The sequence below is a fragment of the Bufo gargarizans genome, chromosome 3, assembly GCF_014858855.1.
Source record: "Bufo gargarizans isolate SCDJY-AF-19 chromosome 3, ASM1485885v1, whole genome shotgun sequence".
Taxonomy (NCBI): Eukaryota; Metazoa; Chordata; class Amphibia; order Anura; family Bufonidae; genus Bufo; species Bufo gargarizans.
This window is the reverse complement of record NC_058082.1, coordinates 422,884,550-422,905,972: the sequence shown is the minus strand read 5'-3', so window position 1 is coordinate 422,905,972 and position 21,423 is coordinate 422,884,550. Positions and strand designations below refer to the sequence as shown.

At 43.9% G+C, this 21,423-nt stretch overlaps 1 protein-coding gene across 1 annotated transcript in view; it reads left to right on the top strand.

Moving 5' to 3' along the window:
• The first annotated feature begins 844 nt into the window (after window positions 1–844).
• Window positions 845–21,423, top strand: part of LOC122933438 (Krueppel-like factor 15) — a 32,559-nt gene continuing 11,980 nt past the window's right edge. Inside the window, exons 1-2 of the mRNA XM_044288433.1 lie at window positions 845–931; window positions 10,939–11,972. Coding sequence (XP_044144368.1) covers window positions 11,041–11,972 — 932 coding nt within the window. The 5' untranslated portion in view covers window positions 845–931; window positions 10,939–11,040. The remainder of the gene's footprint in view (window positions 932–10,938; window positions 11,973–21,423) is intronic.

Sequence of the window (21,423 nt, the reverse complement as noted above, 5' to 3'; positions counted from 1 at the left end):
GGTCCAATCAATATTAAAGATGGCCCTGCTGGCGCGTCTGACATTAATTTGTTTATTAAAGGTGCAGCCACCACAAACTGAAGGCAAACCTGAAAGGGAGTTGAGGGGACCTGGTGAAGCAATAAGGAGAGTACCGCTCTTTGCTTGCCGGGGGTTGCCAACCCTGGGGTAGGAGGTTTTATTCTGTTACAGAGTAACTATATCAAAAAGTAGACTATACTGGAAGATCACCCATCCTGAGTGACAGGCAGTTGTCTTTCTGCCCCCTGTGGACTATGTCCCCCTCCAAAGTATGGGGTCAGACATAAATTAATGCGAAACCAACGTATGTAGACTGAAGGATTACAAATAAGTAAGCAATGTTATGTTTCGGGTGGAAACGCCCTTTAAATGCAAGTGCGGAAGCCATCCGTCCATGTCATCACCCGTGCAGAGCATGGCAGGCTGAGGTCACAACACGCTGAGCCACGTGGCTCTTGGGCTGGTACACAATGAGCACGCTGTAGGCCCAGGGAGAGCTGGCTTTTAACTCTTCCCTGGACTAGAAGAACACGCCCCCTCGTGCCCAGACGCTCCAGTATAACTTTATTAGTTGCCTTGTCCTGAACACAAGCCCAGAGATAGGGCGATCTCCAGAGAGCGCTTCACACACATCTACAAACACTGCCCCCATGACACGCGACTCCCCCCCCCCCCCCTTCTTCTTCTCTGACGTAACATTGCAGGCCAGAGGCGAGCCCTTTTACTACGAGGACCAATGAGAGCCACGCTCTGCAGCCGAGCCCCCCTGATGCCGTCCAATGGGTGCGCACGTCTACTGGTCGAGCCTCCCCTAGTCATGTGAGTGCTGAATGCCAGCATGGAAGACGGGAGCTGCGGCAGCGCCATGCGGGCCCTGGGGTAACGCAGCGGGGATCGCGCTGTCCGACAGGTGAGCTGCCCCCCTTGGTCCTCATTCACACGCACGGCTTATGCAGACGGGACTTGGCGCATGCGTTTGGTGTTCTGTAAAGTTTCCTTGTGTGCGGAAAGTTGACGTGTTATGTGGGGCATGCATGTATTCGTCCACGGCCGCCTTCCATGTGAGGCATGCATGAGTATGTGAGTGTCTATGGACATTCCATGGGGGGACGTAACTAGACGTCCATGTAGATTTATCAGAAAAGTTACTCCCATGGCTGCAGCTGGGCTGTCACAGGAGGAGGTGGGTGTGTCCCCACAGCCTCTTGTCATAGAGGCTGCCTCCTGTAAATCCTGCAGGATGCAGATCTGTGGGTACACCTTGCCAGTCTGATCCTGGCATTGCCCTGTACATGATCCAGTGATCCCCAGTTGTATTACCATGAACCCCACCCAACCGGCTCCTGGGGAAAGCGGTTTTGGGAGGATAAAGCAAAGTTCTGTGACCATGATGCACTTGGCATGATAAATATGGTGCCCATTCACTAGGCATGTTTGTGACCACCTCTCCCTTTATGTCATCCTAGTTTACATTTAAAGGGAAAGTTATCAGAAAACGTTGCAGATTTTCTGGTGTGAACAGGGTCTCAAATTCTTGGAAAACCCCTTTAAACACATCCCTATCCTAGAAGACAACCTGGGATATTGGGTATGTACTATCCTATAGTCTCAAAATCAACACTCACCTAGGTTTTAATTTGGAGGAGTAAGGAAAGGAGTCCTTGCCCTTCTGGGCAGTTAGAGATAGGGCTGAACGTGTGCGTTGCCGTGCCTGTATTGAGGCCTGAAAATAGCGGGTCAATTCAAGGGGTCCGCAATCCATGAGGTACGGAGTAGTGTGGACTAGAGGCACAGAGCAGAAGCCCACGAAAGCACTATGGAGCAATTCCGTGGGATTTCGGTCCGTAACTCTGCACCGCAAAAAAATAGAACATGTTCTGTGTTTTTGTGGTGCGGACTGAATCTTATGGATCGCAGACCCATTCAAATGAATGGGTCTATGGCCGGTGCTTGTGCATTGTGGACCGCTATTTGCTGTCCGCAGAATGGGCACTGTTCGTGTGCATGAGCCCTTATGATGATGTGTAGTATAACTGGATTATGGATGATGTTTTGTAGATCAGGGGCAGACTAGTAGCTGTATGTAACCACTTACTGTATATGCAGTGCAGGAAAAAGATAAGGTGGACGTTAAGTGCTGGTGACCAATAGCTGTGGGCTCATGTTTAGGGGTTTCCCGAGATGTTGATATTGATGACCTATCTCATTTGAATGGGACTGATCTGCGAATAGGTCACGTGACTGATGAAGGTGACGTCACATGGCCTGTGAAGAGGCACGACGCTCAATGGACCACCGCCACCTGTTCCAACAACTGATCGGAGGGGATGCCGTGAGTCGGACCTCCACCAATCAGATACTGATGACATATCCTGAGGCTAGGCCATCAATATCAAACTCTCAGAAAACCCCTCTAAAGCAGACATCACTTTTGATATGTCCTGCTTGGGACCCCTTTTTCAGAGTGGAGAGGCTCCTTCTGTGGCGGAGAGATGTTGGACTAACCAGATACTTTTCCAAACAATTATAGCTAATTTTGGGGGAACCCTCATGGTCTACTTATCAGGGAATAGGTATTGTCCCTTTAATAAATAGTAGTCATATGTACAGTGATGATTGACAGGTGCAGCATACATCAAGGTCAGACCTAATGATAGAAGCCAGTGCGGTTCAGAGTCGTACGCAAGTGTATTCCAGCTTGCCAGTAATAGGAACAAATCCCAGTGGAGGGAAGGAAGCTTTCCCAGTGCTTTCTGCTGGGGACCAGTCCTGTATATGGTATTGATTTACATTGATCAGCCATAATATTAAACGGGTTATACCTCAAAAAGTATGACTGTGCCTTGAATACTGCAGTGCATGAGAAGTACTATTGCTATGTTCAGGTTATATAAATATAAGTAAGTATTTTTTAATGGACATTACATTCATACATTCACCTCTCTGGTAGCGCCCCCTGCTATATCCTTCTGGTCCACCTTCTCCTGCATTCAGTGGTGGACAGACATGCTCAGTAGCTTTCCTGCTCCCTCTCTCAGTATATCAGCCTATTGATCTCATATGATGCAGGTGAAGCGACTCGGCCACTTTCCATTTATTCATCCATCCCTAAATTCATAGAAATATATATGTATATCTCTGTAGATAGTGGAGAAGGACATTATATCCCATATGTATCACTGGGGCTATATGTGATGGACTATCAGGGAGAAACACATTTAGAGCTAATTACATTGCTTCCTGGGAGATGCAGGCGCTTGAGGAGCCGCTGCTCACCCACAGAAAGGGAAGAAAGTCCTCCAGATAATGTAAATCCAATTTCACACAAGCGTGTTCAATCCAAGAAATGTGCTCTGTGTGATGGCTGCATTTCCAGAATCGAACACTGCTCCTCACATAATGCCGTGAGTACAGTACAGTACAGTGGACCTGCGGTCAGGCAGGAGCTCACGGCATCATAAGTCATAATGATGCTGTGTGTTCAGTTTAGAGGAGCCGTGTTCGGTCCGTGAAATGCAGCTGTTACGCATATTTCCTGGATTGAACATGTTTGGCCTCATACACACGACCGTTGTTGTGTTCCGTTCCGCAAAATGGGGTTCCGTTGTTCCTTGATCCGTTTTTGTTTCCGTGTGTCTTCATTTATTTTTGGAGGATCACCAGACATGAAGGAAAGTAAAAAAAAGTCTAAGTCAAATTTGCCATGCAAATGATAGGAAAAAAACGGACGCGGATGACAATCTTGTGTGCCTCCGCGTTTTTTTTAACGGACCCATTTACCTGAATGGGTCTGCGAACTGTTTTCCGTGAAAAAAATAGGACAGGTTATATTTTTTTGACAGACTGAAACCACGGATCACGGACGCGGATGACAAACGGTGCTTTAGCCGAGTTTTCAACGGACCCATTGAAAGTCAATGGGTCCGCAGAAAATCACGAAAAACGGAACAACGGACACGGAATGAAACAACGGTCGTGTGCATGAGGCCTTTGTGTGAAGTTAGGGGGTTTCCTGCTTTGGTTCCAGCCATGTGGGAAGGTCTGCCTGAGAGGCCTCCATGTCCATTCCAGTTTTTTTTGCAGTTCGTATGCGGAACCATTCACTTCATTGTGGCTGCAAAAAAATTGAAATGTCTCCATGTGCATGCTGTTTTCGTATGTCCGTTCCACAAAAGAAATTACGGACAAGGAGAGGACTGTTCTATTAGGGTCCGGCTGTTCCGCAAAATACAGTATGCACACAGCCAGTATGAGTATTTTGCGGATCGGCAATTTAGGGACCGCAAAACATCCAACAGCCGTGTGTGTGTGAGCCCTTAAAAAGAGATAACCCCCTTTAAAACCACCTGTCATAAAATGAAAGTCCCCATAGTGCTTCCAAAACATCTCTGACCTGCCAAGGCATGAACTTCACAAGACCTCTGAAGGTGTGCTGTGGTATCTGGCGCCAAGATCCTTTAAATTCTGAAAGGCCTCTTGCACACGAACATTGTATGCCCGCCATACGGCGTGTCCGCAATACACGGGCACCGGCCCGTGTGCACTCTGCATCACAGATGCGGAACCATTTACTTGAATGGGTCCGCAATCACTGAGATGCTGAACGGAAGCATGGATCAGAACCCCACGGAAGCACTACGGAATGCTTCCGTGGTGTTTCTGTCCATGTCTCCGCAACGCAAAAAAATAGAACTTTTTTCGGTGCGGACAGATCAAGTTGAATGGGTCTCGATCTGTCCCGGCCGCAGCATGGACGTTGCCCGTGCATTGGGGACCGCAAATTGCGGTCTCCAATGCACGGAACAGATGCACAACGTTCGTGTGCAAGATGCCTAAATTGCAAGGTATCTACATGGATTGAACTTGTAATTTCAGCACATCCCACAGGTGCTTGATCAGATTGACACATGGGGAATGTGGAGGCCAAGTCAACACACTGGGGGTCATTTATCAAAGGCCGCTGTTTTATGGAGGTCTTTGATAGCCCCTGCACTGCTGCTGCTGGGGCTTTTTTTATAAAATAACCCCTGTTGAGTTCTTTGCCATGCAGTAACCTTTTAGGTAGGTGATATGTGTAAAAAATAACATGCACGTGGATGGACCACACAATTTGGCGCTTGATTAAGTGACTCAGATCCATACATTTGCCCATTTCTTCCACTTCTAATATATCAGCTTCAAAAGCTGACCGTTCACTTGCTGCTGATCCCTGACGGGTGCCATTTTTACAAAATAATCAATGTTATTCATCTTGTAATTGTAATGGTATGGCTAATCGGTGTATATAATGTTCCTGTGTGACTGACATTTCTAATTTTGTTGAGTCACGCTCTGTTGCCGTGGCTAGCCCAATAATAGCACCGAGCTGTGTCATGTAGTATATGCCATACAGTAAGCAGCTGGTATGAATGTGGGTAAGTCACATGGCAGAGTTACAAGAAACTTGCTTGTGCCAAAATTAGCAGCTAGCTTTCAGTCTCTGCACGTATCCCCAGCAGATATTACTCCACGTACGCCGTACGCCACACTAGAAATATCAGCAGTGTGGTCCTCGCAGTTTCCATTGCTGGGTTAAGTTGCATGAACATGAATTCCCTAATGACAAGTTAGGCTTCTTGCAGACGTTGTGCATTACTCGATTTTCGTGCAGAAAATCTACTAAATACAGTACCAGCTAAGTAGATGACAAGCCACAGCATGGCAATTACTTGGACAAATTTTCAGTGGAGCGTTTACACTTTACATTGAAAATCTGCGACAACATCCGCAGCCTTGGGTCCTTGATTCACTAGGGTTAAGCTGCAAAATATCCATACTGAAAAATTAGCATTTACTTCAAATATGGATCTCACATTGATCACAGTTTCAAATATCGTAAGTGTTTTTGACGCGCTGCCAAAGGGCTCCATAATATATAAAAAAAAAAAAATTGGGGTAATTTATCAAACTGGTGTAAAGTAGAGCTGGCTTAGTTGCCCATAGCAACCAATCAGATTCCACCTTTTATTTTTGACTGCTCCTTTGAAAAATGAAATGAGGAATCTGATTGGTTGCTATGGGCAACTAAGCCAGTTCTACTTTACACCAGTTTGATAAATGACCCCAAATGTATTAAGGGAGAAATATAGGTAATAGATATAGTTTATGGTAATGTGAATATAAATTGCTTTACTTAAAAAAAAAAAAAGACAGAAATACATTTTGGTTTTAATGGCCACATGATTTGTCTATTCACACACGGCAGATTTTTACAGAAAGGTCTGCGACTGAAAATGATGGGGTGTGTACGGCAGCAAGCACATGGGTTTCTGCAAGCCCCATTCAGAAGAATAGGACAGTTGCAGATCCGTCTCGCCATGTGTGCATCCAGTCTAGTTTTCTTCTATGTGGGAACCATTCATTTGGCTATGGCTGCTCACATAGCAATTTGAGGCACTGCCACGTATACAGAGTTGCTCCATGAGCATAAATGCTGTGCGACGTGGGCACGTTGCCATGATGATATAGAGCTATATGAGCCTGCTGGATATTTTGAGATGTACAGTATTAGCTCCACGGTTTTCTGTGGTATATATTTAAGGGATGTTGGAACGCTCAACACATTCATTTTGCTGTGGCTCACATATAAAATATACTGTAATTGCCGTTTTTTGGTGTTTTTTTTTAATTTTTTTATAAGAGGAAAGCATGTGCTCCACTGCGATGTCCCTCTCTCTGTAGAGTTGTATGGGTAAAAAAGCATTGATTTAAAAAATACAAAAAAAACGAAGGGGAAAAAAAAATAATTCAAAAAACTGCAACACACATTGCACATGCGGTTTTTGGAGGCCTATGGGAGGAAAACACCAGGCAATGAGGCAAAAACGTCACTCTGTGGTTGCTGCCATAAAAAAAAGGGGATAATAAACTGCATAAAAAAACCTACATATGTGGCAGCTCCCTTAAATATTGATGACCTATCCTCAGAATGGGTCATTATTATCAGACGATGAGCTGTATATAGAGAACGCAACGCTCCTGTTTGCTGTCAGCAGTGTAATTACAGCTCCTCCATATTTCACTGACCAAGCCGTCCCGTTGAAGTGAATGGGGCAGAGGAGCCATAATTACCCCTGCTTACCACTGCGACGGCAAGCAGGGAGAAGAACATAGCGCTGGCTTCAAATAGCTGATCGGCGGAGGTGTCTGCAGTGGGTCTTCCGCCGATCTGATATTGATGACCTATCTTGAGGATAAGGGTACTTTCACACTTGCGTTGTTTGATTCTGGCAGGCAGTTCCGTTGCCTGAACTGCCTGCATGATCAGGCAAACTGTATGCAAAGGCATGTCATTTTTTTCTGACTGATAAGGCATTTTTCAGACTGATCAGGATCCTGATCAGTCTGAAAAATGCCTGATCATTCAGAAAAATGCATTGTGATACCGAATCCGTTTTTCCGGTGTCATCAGGCAAAACGGATACGTTTGTTTTTTTTTCTTCACATTTTTAAAGGTATGCGCAGACCGGAATACCGGTTCTGACAATGCGGCAAATTGAATGCTGGATCCGGCACTTATACATTCCTATGGGGAAAAAATGCCGGATTCGGCATTTAGGCAAGTGTTCTGTTTTTTTGGGCCGGAGATAAAACCGTAGAATGCTGCAGTATTCTCTCCATCCTGAAAAGTCAAAAAGACTGAACGGAAGGCATTCTGATGCATCCTGAACGGATTACTCTTCATTCAGAATGCAATAGGATAAAACTGATCAGTTCTTTTCCGGTATTGAGCCCCTAGGACAGAACTCTATGCCGGAAAAGAAAAACGCTAGTGTGAAAGTACCCGAAGTCATCAATACAGGATAAGTGGGCTACCCCTTTAACCTTAGAGTAGTTTTCTGCTTTCCCCATATTGATGACCTATCCTTAGGTGAAGTCATCAACATCAGATCGTCGGGATTTGATCTGAAAACGCTTTACGCCACTTCACATGCTAACTAGGAGTAGTGCCTACACCGAGATGAGGTGTCATGGAAAGATTCACACCTGTTTTTGACAGTTTTGGACTACAGCTGTTACTCAGTAGGTAAACTCCGGTAAAGGTTCCACAGAAAGTCACAGCCTTTGATGGTTTTGCCAGCGTCTCTTGCCCTGGACGGAAGATCACTGGTGCAGAAGTGGATGAGAAGTATCTGGTGTGATGTGAGAACCTGCGTGTTTCAGCACAAGGGTTAAGCGGTTGTGGTTATTTAAGCACACGAAGCCGCTTCCTGAGGTTCCAGGATGTTAGATAATATAACTCTTGACACGCTGAACCTATGCAGGTGGACAGCTCTCTAATCTGCAGAACAGATGACTCTTACATGTCATCTAGTTTTAAATATTTTCGGTTTTTACGTTATTTCGGTTCATCTGAATCCTGCCTCTCACGCAGGCAAGATGTGATGAGTTTCATCCTGCAGTGAAGCAACAAGTTGCAGAAATGGAAACAGTACTGAACATGGACTATCCGCTGTCTGCCGCAACAGTCCCGAAACATCCAGACTTGGTGGATCTTCTGTCATGAGTTGTCTGCGACTTGGCTTTTTTCACTGCTCTAAAATGGTTGCACGTATTTTATTTTTGTCGCAAGACTTTCTGCAGCTTGCTGACACATAACGTGTAGCCCCAGCCTTAGGCTAGGGCTGCGCCTAAACTATTAGGGTATGTCCTCACGCGGCTGAAACACTGCGGGTTCACCATCACAGATTTTCATGATTTTCTGATTTTCATTTTCATTTTGAGGAACTTCATCCACACGCTGCGTAAATTGACCCGCTCTGCAAAATCTGCGATATGTCAATTTATACCGTGCAGATTTTGCAATGGAAAAGTCACTTTAAAAAAAAAATTTGCTACAGCTGCCCTCCATTCATTTCTATAGGGCCGCCGAAAAATAGCCGAGTGGTGGCTTGGCTATTTCCGTCGGCCCCATAGAAATGAATGGGAGCTGTGGCCACGCGAGGCGCAAGGCTCCATTTACGAGATAGGTGCAGGTCCCAGAGGTGGACCTAGCAATATGCCCCGTCATCTGAGATGATACAACCCCTTTAAAAAAGTAGTATGTACTTTCATAAAGTGACATGAAAATCAATGTAATTTACAAATGAAACGGTGTATTCATATGTAAATGACACCATTATCAGGGGTCCTACTGACACAGGCCTACTGCCTCTCCCCACGTGTGGCTCGGGACCCTTGGCTGTGTAGCTTGTTATAAGAAAATACATAGATGAATCATGAAATGGCTTACTGCACTGTACATGCTGCTAACAGGATATAGGATCATGTGGTGTTAGGGAAGCAACTGGAACGGATACTGAACTTGTATGAGGCCCCTGAAAACCCTCTGTCACATACGACTGATGTTTAGAACATATGTCTTCAGTCATTTACTGACTGCATAGCCGAGGAATGCATGTAAGTGTATATGGCTGCATGTATCCAGATATAAATTGGTCTGAACAGCTGTGAGCCACAAAGGTGTTAATTTCTGTTTCGTGAAATCCCAGTAACGTCCCCTGCACACAACCGTATTTTTGGTCCATGTCCGATCCACATTTTTTGCAGATCGGATGCGGACACATTCATTTCAACTGGGCTGCAAAAAATGCAGACAGCACACCGTGTGCTCACTGCATCTGTATGTCCGTTCCTCTGTCCCGCAAAAAAAAAGATAAAAAATGTTCAAGAATAGCTATATTAACAATAGTGCGGTGCGTGTGGGACACATGTGGCCGGTGTCTGTGTTATGCGGAGCCATGGTCATGTGCATGAGGCCTAAATAATGAATCCAATGTGACCTACACACTTAAAGGGGTTTTCCAGTTGTGAAGTTATCCCCTATCTACCGGATACGGGATAACTATTAGATCAGTGGGTGTCCTACCACTGGGATCCCCCACTGATCACAAGAATGGGTAACCTGTACCTCTTGTAGCCCCCAAAAATGAACTGAGCGGCAGGTCGAGCATGCGCACTGCTGCTCCATTGTTTATGGGAGTTCTGAAGAACCCGCAAGTACATCACTCCGTATTTCCAGAGCTCCCATAGGCATGAATGGAGTGGTAGTTTGGCTGCCTGACCTACTGCTCCTGAGGGGTACAGTGTTCCCATTCTCGTGATTGAGGGGGGGTGGTGTCCCAGCAGTAGAACACACACCGATCCAATAGTTTTCCCTATGGATAGGGGATAAGTTATAACAAGCGGAATACCCCTATAACTGTCTGGGTAAGATCACATAGGTCGGATTTGCAGTGTAAACTTTCTGCAGCTAATCTGATGTCAATCTGCAGGGATATATGCAAGATGAATCCTTGCCAACTCATGTGAATTTCGGTGTGGAATTGCTGCTGTGGATTATACAAAACCAAAATATAAAAAATGGTTTAGAAACCAGTGGTTGTGGATGGTGTGGGTTATGCGTGGCAAAATCCACAACAATACATTTTATTACAGATTTATTGTAGATTTTTACTTTCCCATTGAAGTCAATGCTCACACCACACCAGAAATCAGTAAGCTGCAGATTTGTGAGTAAAAATTCTGCATTATGTAGTTTAAATTTTTGTTTTTTTTGTTTGAAATATAATCCATGATTTTGTACAGTATTCCACTATGCCAGGCTTTAGCGGGCACAAGCAGGAGCTGGGATGTGCTCTCCTGCCACCTCACTGTGGCTTCTATACCGGTAGAACTGTGGCTTTCGTACACCGCTACACAGCTACAGTATACAGATTCTGTATGCACAACAGTGAAAAGCGATATAGAACGGCCCGAACTTTCGGGGCCTGCTTTGATGTGGAGATAATCAAATGTAGAATTAGCCACTGGTGAACATGATATATATTTTTTATGTTGCCTAACTTGCAATCTAATTTAGTTTTTATTTATCTACAGATCATTTCAAGTCATCATATTTAAAGACAACTTGCAGGAGATTCAATTCTGACAATCCACCACCCCAAATTGGCATGGGTGTGGGGTAAATTTTCCTGGAACATGGTTTCTTTAATCTGCAGGGAACCACTGTCTGCCTCCGATCTTCCATGTGGGCAAAACATGACTGTGCCACAATCTGGAGATGTATCAGCGCTCACCCTTCTGCAGAATGATGCCAGTCCTTCCTCTCCATGTCTGCCAGAACAGCCTGATAACAGTACCGTCACGACACAGAAGACGGGTGTTGATGAAGGAGGCTTTAAAGATGTGGAAGGAATTATTTTATCCCAACTGGTAAAATCAGCGGAGGAACCAAAGACTGCTACTCCAATGACACAGTTAAAACTCCCAGATTTTTGTGCCCAGATCTCTGGAGACTTCAGTCCTACACTAGAAGAAATTGAGGAGTTTTTAATGGAAAAGATGGACCTTATCCGAGAAGAGCTGGTTGAGAAGAAGCCCATGCCTGGAACTTGGGTTCAGAATTGCACGACAATTGAGCAGACTTCAGATACAGACACAACTGAACGAACTGAAGATGTATCAACTCCACTATCTCCAGATACTTCAGCCAGTCCACCTTCCACGACAAGCAATATTCCGGTCATCCTTCAAATCCAACCTGTGCCTGGTGCTGCTTCTTTGGCACAGAGCACGATGGGTGGTGTCCGTCTTACACAGCTTGTAATCAGTGTACAGGGCCAAAGCCTGGCACTGGCTCCAGTCCCAGGACCTACTTCACCTGGGGACCAAAAGTATGTTAGAATTGCTCCTCTACCAGTGGCTGTCCGGCCATTGACTTTAGGAGGAGTACTTGTCAGTGAAGGGCAGCAGAAAATCCCGAAGGGTGGTCAAACAGTGATCAGAGTTCATAAATGCAGTCACCCTGGATGTAACAAGATGTACACCAAAAGCTCACACCTTAAAGCCCACTTCCGGCGACACACGGGGGAGAAGCCTTATGTTTGCACATGGCCAGAGTGTGGATGGAGGTGAGGAAACTTCACATGGTTTAAATTGCAAATAAATAATTTAAAATTTATATGTTAGCTTGTTTTGTAAACCATTGTCAGATACTTTGAAGATCCTGGGCCTGAGCATACTACTATGTTAAGTGGCTACTTGCCCCCCATTACCTGTACATATGTGCCACCAGCCCTTTTTGTGCAATACTCTGTAATGTAAACCCAGCAGCGGTGCTTGTCAATTTTCCATATATTGCAAATATAGTGAGAGAAGGGCGCATATGTAGATGTTGCAGCCGCATTCAGTTTAGTGAGTGCTGGTAGGGAAGGCTGCTTTTTTTTTTTTAACATACATACCATATCTCCATGGTAATCCAAGTGTAGTGGTGAGGTGCTGTGGTCTCCTTATTCAAACGCTGTTTCCCATATCCCAATTGGTGCCCTCATTCCTGATAGATTCATGATTTTGTGTTCTGAAAATGAGCTGTTTGGTGCAACAAGGGCATCACCATTGTACCAAAAGCCCTGCTTATTGCTGCCCACCACATATGTCCCCCCCTCCCCCTTAAGTGGCTGTTAAGCAGGGGAGATGTAATCTCACCCGCTCCTGTGTTCTCACATGTGTGCTTTAGTGAAAACATTTTATTTTTTACAGAATTTTTTTAATTTCTTTAGAAGACTAAACTTTTTAACAGACCTCTTCAGAGTGGCTGGACCTCGCAGTGGGGTTCATACTTACCTGGTCCATACCGCTGGATTCCAGCTGCTTCGCTCGACAGCCACCTCTGGTCTCGGGTCTCGGGTCTTTGGGAATCAATAGCCTGTTGATGGGCCAATCACTGGCCGCAGTGGTGACTTGTTACCCGTGCAGTGCGTGACCCAGTGATTTACTTCATGGGTGACAGGTCACCGCTGCATCCAGTGATTGGCCCATCAACAGGTGGCGGCTGTCACGAACTATGGATCCGATCGCTCCGGATCCCACAGCTGTGACGTAGTGGTCTGTGACGGAGTCTGCGCACACACAGAGACCTCACGTGACCGGGGTATTACCATTCGGCTAACACCCCCCACTACACTTCGGTAACTGCCACCACGTGGGTTCCTGGTCCACGAGCCGACTATCCAGGTCATTCACTATCACACAGATCAGTGGATGAACCGGATATCACTTACTGACCAACCGCAGTCAATCACCCCCAGCTACAATTCCTAAATGCAATTTAACTAACTACCTGGTAACTGTCTCTTCAAAGGCAAGGTACGTTGTTCAGCAGCTTAGAATATGGAAGACTTGGCCACTTAGATTTTATAATCTTTAATAAGAAGTAAAAAGCAGTGCAGACAAATCTAATGAAAATGACTATAAATCTACAGAATAATAATAACAATATAAATAATCACGACAGTTCAAATGAAAGGGAAAAAGATGAAAGAATACTTAGTTTCTCTGGAGGGTTTCAGATGGTCGTTCATATGTCCTTTTTGAATCCTTGCAAACCCCTTTTCAGTATGTATCAGGGGACCCCTCAAAGTTCTTCTGATACAGGGATCTGCCGTCAATGTCCAATTAAGTGTCTGGTGATGTTCCATGGGTCTCTCTCCTCTGTCCTTGTGCATGGATTTTTATGAACTCTCCCATGGGCAGGAGACTTACTCCTGTCAGCCAATGGCAGCAGAGTGACTGGGAAGCCTAGGGATTGGCCCCCAAGTGTTTTATGACCCCATCAAAGTTCAGTTCCTACAATGAGGATTATACTTAAGCCCGTATCTCCTTGATACATCGGCATATTTTTATACAGAATACATATTTGCATTCCTTATTTATTTACCTACAGAATGAGACCACACACGGTAATGCTGGGACCTGTAGTTCTTCTACCACCCATAGGTCAGCTACGGAATCACATCCTCTAGTCATATTTGATACCCAATTAACCACAATACTCTGTAGAGCCTGGATCTGGTGTCAGAAAGGGCATAAGTTGATTCATAAATGAAATATGAAAGTGGACTGGTTTTATGCCCAGAGCTAATTAAGGGCTATTAGCTCTCCTCAAACCAGACCTGGAAATTAATGACGTCACGCTCCAGCCAGGCTTGACAGCGAGCTGATCTTATCTTACCGGACAGGATGAGCTGGGCCTGGTATAGCCTTTATGACCTTTTTATAGCTGGTCTCAAAGAGTAGTGGTAATAAAAGTGTCCATCTATATCATAGGCGACCCAGGCTTCAGGAAGATGAGAGTTCACAGTTTTTTATTTTTTTACATATGCCAGAAGCATATAAGAAGGCTACCCAGAGGAATTATGTATGTATGCCGGCACAGAGGCGGCTGTAGAGCCATACAGGCGGGGGACCTGGTAAGTATGAACCCCACTGCTGGTCCAACCACTCTGAAGTCTGTTAAAACAGTTTAGTCTTGGATAATCCCTTTAAATATTCTACCAATTGATAGTTTAAAGTTAAATAAAAGTATCCTAAAGATGAACCAAATTTACCTTTCAGCTTTATTTTCAGACTGTGTGTCCTAAGTACACTGTACCTTCCCTTCTATAGACTTTAATTTAATAAATAAAATGATACGATTTGTGGGCTTTGCAGCTAAACCCAGGAACATGTTTTCGACTTTCCATTGTACATTAGTCATTCTCCCAACAAAATCAATGCAAGCTATGCAAACCTGATTGACGCGACAAGTGTTTTGTTGGAGAACTTACCCTAAGAATACAATGCCTAAATTTAACCATTTTTATCTGACAATGGGGACCTAGTGCGACCAATCTCTGCTGCCCAGCAGTATTTTCCATTTTTGAAGATCAAGTAGTTTCTAGAGATCCCTTGTGGAAAGTCCAGCACCACGAGAGATCAGGCACTTGTGGAGTGATGTAAGCACCGGTTTAGGTTCTTGTATTGAAAAAATACATAAACTGTTATCATAGCCATTGTTTGAATTGGAGCTTGTCATATCCAGGATGGTCCCAGCCAGCACCTCTTACCATTACAGCATTTTCCTTTCCTGGCAGGCATGAATGCTTCAAGAAAGCGTTCTGTTTGTTATAATGCCATGAGCAATTTTAGCTAAGGTAATGAGCATTGCCTAAATCCTAGTCCATCAGTTAGATAATAAGGAGCAATAAGGTAAGGAGACATGGGATTATAGATTCAATGAAACCAATATTTTTTAATTAAACCAATAATGCTACAAATAAGACACATGGACACAATTATAAATTGATAAAATTAGGCCACGGCCAATTTTATTAAAGAACAGCTCAAACAATGAATAACCATATCAATTTAAGATTAATAACAACCACTGAATTAGACCAGCCATAAGCTCGGCCTAAATACCTGAATCAACTTGTCCACTCGCCACTTATTGACAAGCGACTTTACCCAACGGACCATGCCACCTAAACAGGCGGCATGGACCCCACCCCACCTACAGCTAATTCAATCATGGCCTGCAAATAAAATGTACAAACCAATGTCTGACAGATTTATTTTGTCGGGAAAACCACCTTCCAAGTCCATGTATCTAAAAGAAAATCCCAGATTAGCGGCATAAAACGAGCCATAATCCTGTTTATGCAAATTCTAATTTTGTCTAAATACTTAAAATTCTTATAGGACAGCCATAATAACCTCGGAAACATAGAATGTGTCGGCAGATAAGAACCATTTGGCCCATCTAGTCTGCCCAATATACTAAGTACTATGGATAGCCCCTGGCCCTATCTTATATAAAGGATGGCCTTATGCCTATCCCATGCATGCTTAAACTCCTCCACTGTATTTGCAGCTACCACTTCTGCAGGAAGGCTATTCCATGCATCCACTACTCAGGAAACCTCTCGGAAAAAAACAGACGGGCGTTGGGAAACAACCGCCTGATTCGAACTAAGGTCCATTTCATACCAAATGCCAGCTCAATAGTGCCTACCTTACCCACATCATTGCCACCTGCATGAAAAATAATAACAACCGGATCCGGATACAAAGAGGACATCTCGAGAATCGCGTCCAGCACAACTTTCCAACTAAGTTCTCTAATTCCGTTCCAAAAAATTCAAACATCATCCGTGGACCATGAAAGGTCATCACCGTATGACCTTCCTAACGCTCTTCCATGCGCCCAGTGCACAAAGTAATGGCCAACGATCCATACGGTGATTCCTGTAAAAGCTATCAGAAGACATAAAACATGAAATAACATGAAGAGATGGGCAAATATACAACTTAAATCGGTTAGAAGACCACCTTTCCATCCTTTTAATCAGGGATGTACTCACACCAAGTTGAGCGGCCGTAGTTGCAGCCCCAATCCTGAATGAGTGCGATGTAAAATGAAAACCTTCTAAACCCAACTCAAAAACCAAACATTTGGACAAAACTGGTCGAAATTGATATTGCGTTACCACGAGGAATCGGCATGAGTAAAAAACCAAATGCCGCCAGCTGGCCTACAGTGCCAGTAGCGTGATAGCATACTTATAGGACATATGTCACCTGACTCGAATTCTGGCCACCCGGATCCACGAACCCCTACTTGTCCGATCCGTCTTAGAATGAGGAAGAAAAAACTAAATATAATTACGATGTACCTGCACATCCTCCCAGGCCAAAACCAATCCAGTCTCTCTACTTTTAGGTAAGATTTCACTTATCCTGAAAGCACCAAAAACCATGCAAAACCATGTAAAAACAGATGAAAAAAGCAAAGCCTCCTATGCAGTAGTGCATACAAAAGACGTTACCTGACATAAAGATCACAATAAACTGGGGTAAAACTTGTTTAACCATGAAATAATTTACAAACGCAGGAACACCGAAAAGTCTAAGAAAAAAGGAAACGCCGGGCAAAACCCGCACAACCGTCGCATGCACCAAATGCTCTTTAAAAAGAGACAAACAAAAGGATAAGGCCGCAAACTCCTTACTCACTAAAAGGGGGACCAACCCATAACATTTGCAAAACTGCACCACTTACCCTAGGACTGACTGCACATAATCTGCCCAAGAAGTCGTCGGCGCCAATGATGACCGTAGATAACACATACTTAAGACCAAATCAGATTCCAAAGATACATAGGACACAACTCCCCTTCTAGGTCAGTCCCCCTTGCCAACTTGCGAAAAACCTGAAACTGAAAACAAGAAAGCGAGTCAGCAATATAATTATCTACACCCCGAATATGCCTAGCTTTAACCCAAATATTCAATCTCGAACAAAGCAGAACTGAAACGAGCAACAATTTTAACAACTAATGGACATGTGGATGACAAACAGTTAACCGCGAACAAAACCCCTTTATTATCCGTGTGCAGAAAAATATGCTTATTCGAGAAAAACTTTCCCCATAAGACCAAAGCCACCACCACAGGAAACAACTCCAGTAAAACAATGTTCTTTGTCGCTCCATTTGTAACCCATGACGGATGCCATTTAGACGCACACCAATGACCCTTCCAATAAGCTCCAAATCTGCAAGACCCCGCTGCATCTGTAAACAAATCCAAAGAAGGAGCCGAGACAAAATCCTCCTTCCAATACGAATGACCATTATACTGCTGAAAGAATTCTAACCAAATTGACAAGTCTTCCTTAACTTCCTTGCATAAACGCACATGAAAATGGAGACACGACCCATTGGCATAATCCTAGAGGCAAACGCTAAAAGACCCAATAATTTCCTTCACTGTTACTTTCCGTCTACCCATCAAACGAGAGATAGCAGCGCATGTTCTATTTACTTTTAGCACAGGTAGACGGAACTCCCCTTTCACAGAGTCAATGTCAATGCCCAAATACTCTAAACAATTAACCGGAAAAATCGTTTTGTCGGACGCTAAAGGAACACCAAACTCAGAACAAATACTGACAAACAATTCTAACATATCTGAAGAAACTGAAGCGTTAGCTGGACCAGTGAACAAAAAATCTTCTAAATAATGCGTTACCGCTCCTTGCCTGCTCCTAACTGCTACAGCCCACTCACTTCAAAATAAAAACAAGATAACGAACACCGCATTGGCAAACACTTGTCAAAATAAAAAGAACCCTGACTGTCAGCTTTAGTCATTAACCCCTTCTACCCCGGGCCAGTTTTCACCTTTCTGCCCTGTCACTTTATGTGGTAATAACTTGAGAACACTTTTAGTTATCAAAGCCATTCTGAGATTTTCTCGTGACACATTGTACTTTAAATTTGAGTCACTATAGTTACCTATAATACCTTTTATTTCTCTGCTTTAAAAACAGAAAGTGCTACAGTACATCATAAAATATTTATTACTTAACATTCCCCATATGTCTACTTTGTTTGCATCTTTTTGTAAATGTCATTTTTATTTTTGGGGGATGTTAGAAGGCTTAGCAGTTTAGAAGCAATTGTAAAAAAATTTAAGAAAATTGCCAAAACCCACTTTTTAAGGACCAGTTCAGGTCTGAAGTCACTTAGTGGGGCTTACATAATGGAAACCCCCCATGAATGACCCCATTGTGGAAACTAGACCCCTCAAGTTACTCAAAACTGATTTTACAAACTTTGTTAACCCTTAAGGCTGGGTTCACACCTGAGCGTTTTACAGCGCGTTCCTACGCGCTGTAAAACGCTCAACAAGGAGAAACCAATGCTTCCCTATCGGCATGGTTCTCACCTGGGCGTTTTGCAGCGCGTACGATTGCGCTGTAAAACGCCCGATGCCCCAAGAAGTACATGAGCTTCTTTGGGGCGTCTTGTCGCGCATTCCCGTACATAGACTTTCGGGAACGCGCGACAATGGGCGTTCGCTTGTCTCTGTATGCGCGATTGCAAACGCCCGTACAATCGCGCATACAGAGCGCTCCATCGCGAACACTCAGGTGTGAACCTAGCGTTAGGTGTTCCACAAGAGTTAAAGGAAAATGGAGAGAAAATGTCAAAATTTCACTTTTTTGGCAGATTTCCCATTTTAATCAAATTTTTTCTTTAACACATCGAGCGTTAACAGCCAAACCAAAACTCTCCACACCCCACATGTGGTTGTAAACTGCTGTACGGACACGCGGCAGGGCGCAGAAGAAAAGGACTGCCGCATGCTTTTTGGAAAGCAGATTTTGCTGGACTGGTTTTTAGACACCATGTCCCATTTGAAGCCCCCCTGATGCACCCCTACAGTAGAAACTCCCAAAAGTGACCCCATTTTGGAAACTAGGGGATAAGCTGACAGTTTTATTGGTACTATTTTGGGGTACATATGATTTTTAATCTCTCTATATTATGTTTTTTGTGAGACAAGGTAATCAAAAAATGGCTGTTTTGGCACGGTTTTTTATATTTTTTACAATGTTCATCTGACAGGTTGGATCATGCGCTATTTTTATAGAGTAGGTTGTTACGGATGCGGTAATATCAAATATGTCAACATTTCTTTGTTTCAGTTTTACATAATAAAGCATTTAAAAAAATTATAATTTTTTTGTGTCTCCATTTTCTGAACGCCCTTTTTTTTTTTTTTCTGCCAATCGTCTTGTGCAGGGGCTCATTTTTAGCAGGAAGAGTTGAAGTATTTATCGGTAAAATTTTTGGGTACATATTTATTTTTTGATCATTCATTATTACACCTTATGCGGCAAGTTGACCAAAACAGTTGGTTGTTTTGGCACAGTTTTTCACCTGAGTGGTTAATTCATGTAATATTTTTATAGAGCTGGTTGTTACGGACGCGACAATACCTAATATGTATACTTTTTATTTTTTTCATTTTACTTTAACACAATAGCATTTAGAAACAAAAAATTTTTTGTGTCTCCATGTACTGAGAGCTATCATTTTTTAGTTTTTTTTGGGCTGATTGTCTTAGGTAGGGTCTCATTTTTTGCAGGATGAGGTGACTGTTTGATTGGCACCATTTTGGGGGGCATACGCCTTTTTGATCGCTTGGTGTTGCACTTTTTGTGATGTAAAGTGACAAAAATGGAATTTTTTTTTACGTTGTTTATCTGACGGGGTAAATCATGTGATAAATTTGTAGAGCCGATCGTTACTGACGCGGCGATGCCTAATATGTATGTGTGTGTGTGTGTGTGTGTGTGTTTTTTTTTTTTTTTCTATTTTTTTAATATAAAATAAGGAGAAAGGGGTGATTTTTATTTTAATTTTTTACTTGAAATTTTTTTTTAACTTTATTTCTGTCCCACTCTGGGATTTTACTTTTGGTGTCTGATCCCCTCTGCAGTGGATTACAATACATCTGTATTGTAATGCATTGCCTGTTAGTGTATTACTCAGTATAATACACTAACAGGTTGCCTAGGAGACCAAGCCTGAGGCTGGATCTCCTGGGCACCCTTAGAAGGCAGGTCCCGATGCCGTGCAGGGCATTGGGCAGCCTCTGCACGGCATTGGGCTGCCTTCTCACCCATCGGGTCCCCGTCACAGCAGCGCGGGGACTCGATGGGCACTCTCACCCGACTCAAATCCCTTCTATGTTGCAGTTAGCTCTGATCGCGGCATAGAAGGGGTTAATCCACCGGCATCGGCTTGTACAGCAATGCCGGCGGATACAGCAGGGGCCTGGCTATCAGGGCTGCCGGACCCCTGCAGTAATGAGGCATGCACCGCTCCGGTGCCCGCCCGATCACCATGACCTAATAGTATGTAAAAATGCGGGAACGCACCTGCCGCCATGACGTACTATTACGTCATATGTCGGGAAGGGGTTAAAGCCCCGATGCCGTAGTTACGCACTAGATTCACAGCTGAATCAAATGTAGCGTACTTAACAGAGCACAATGCCTTTATCAATTTCATCGTTCAGCGATGCCCCATAGGGGAATGACAAATGATGAATTAAATGATAAGCACCCGGCCCCTTTTTAGGTACAACACCTAACTGAGAAATGCGAAAATTAGCAAAAGGAGGGAATGGGAAAGGACCAGCAATAAGATCCTCTGCCAACTCCTTTCCTAATTTTGATTGGGTACTGCTCTAGCCAAGGACGCATGATCTTCAGCTTTACTGGCGTCCAAGCTCTTTGCAATAAATTCCCTTGTAGAAGGCTGGCTGGGTAAATTTGCTCTCTTAAAACATCGCACCATGGGGTGGCTCCCCCACAAAATGTACATTCATGCCTATAATTACAGGAGGAAGGCCATCGACACTGCGTTTCATCAAATGCAAAGCACGTGCCCCTCCTCAGCCCAGAAGATTGCTGTACTGCCAAAGGTGGCTGCTGCTTAGGGGCAGAAAAAGACATACGCTCAGGCACCAATAAATGAAACCACAAACCCACATCCTTTCTGCCCCAATGCATACTAGGGTAAACTGCTAGCCTTTGCTTAACTCCCTCATCATGAGTAAACCAACCAATCCCCCCAAAACAAATGTATATAGGCTTCTAGAACGTTGTCTAAATGCTTAAACAAACCCGAACATCTTTGGGGGAACTTCTCGCCCATCACTCTACAATATATACAGTACGCCTGCAAC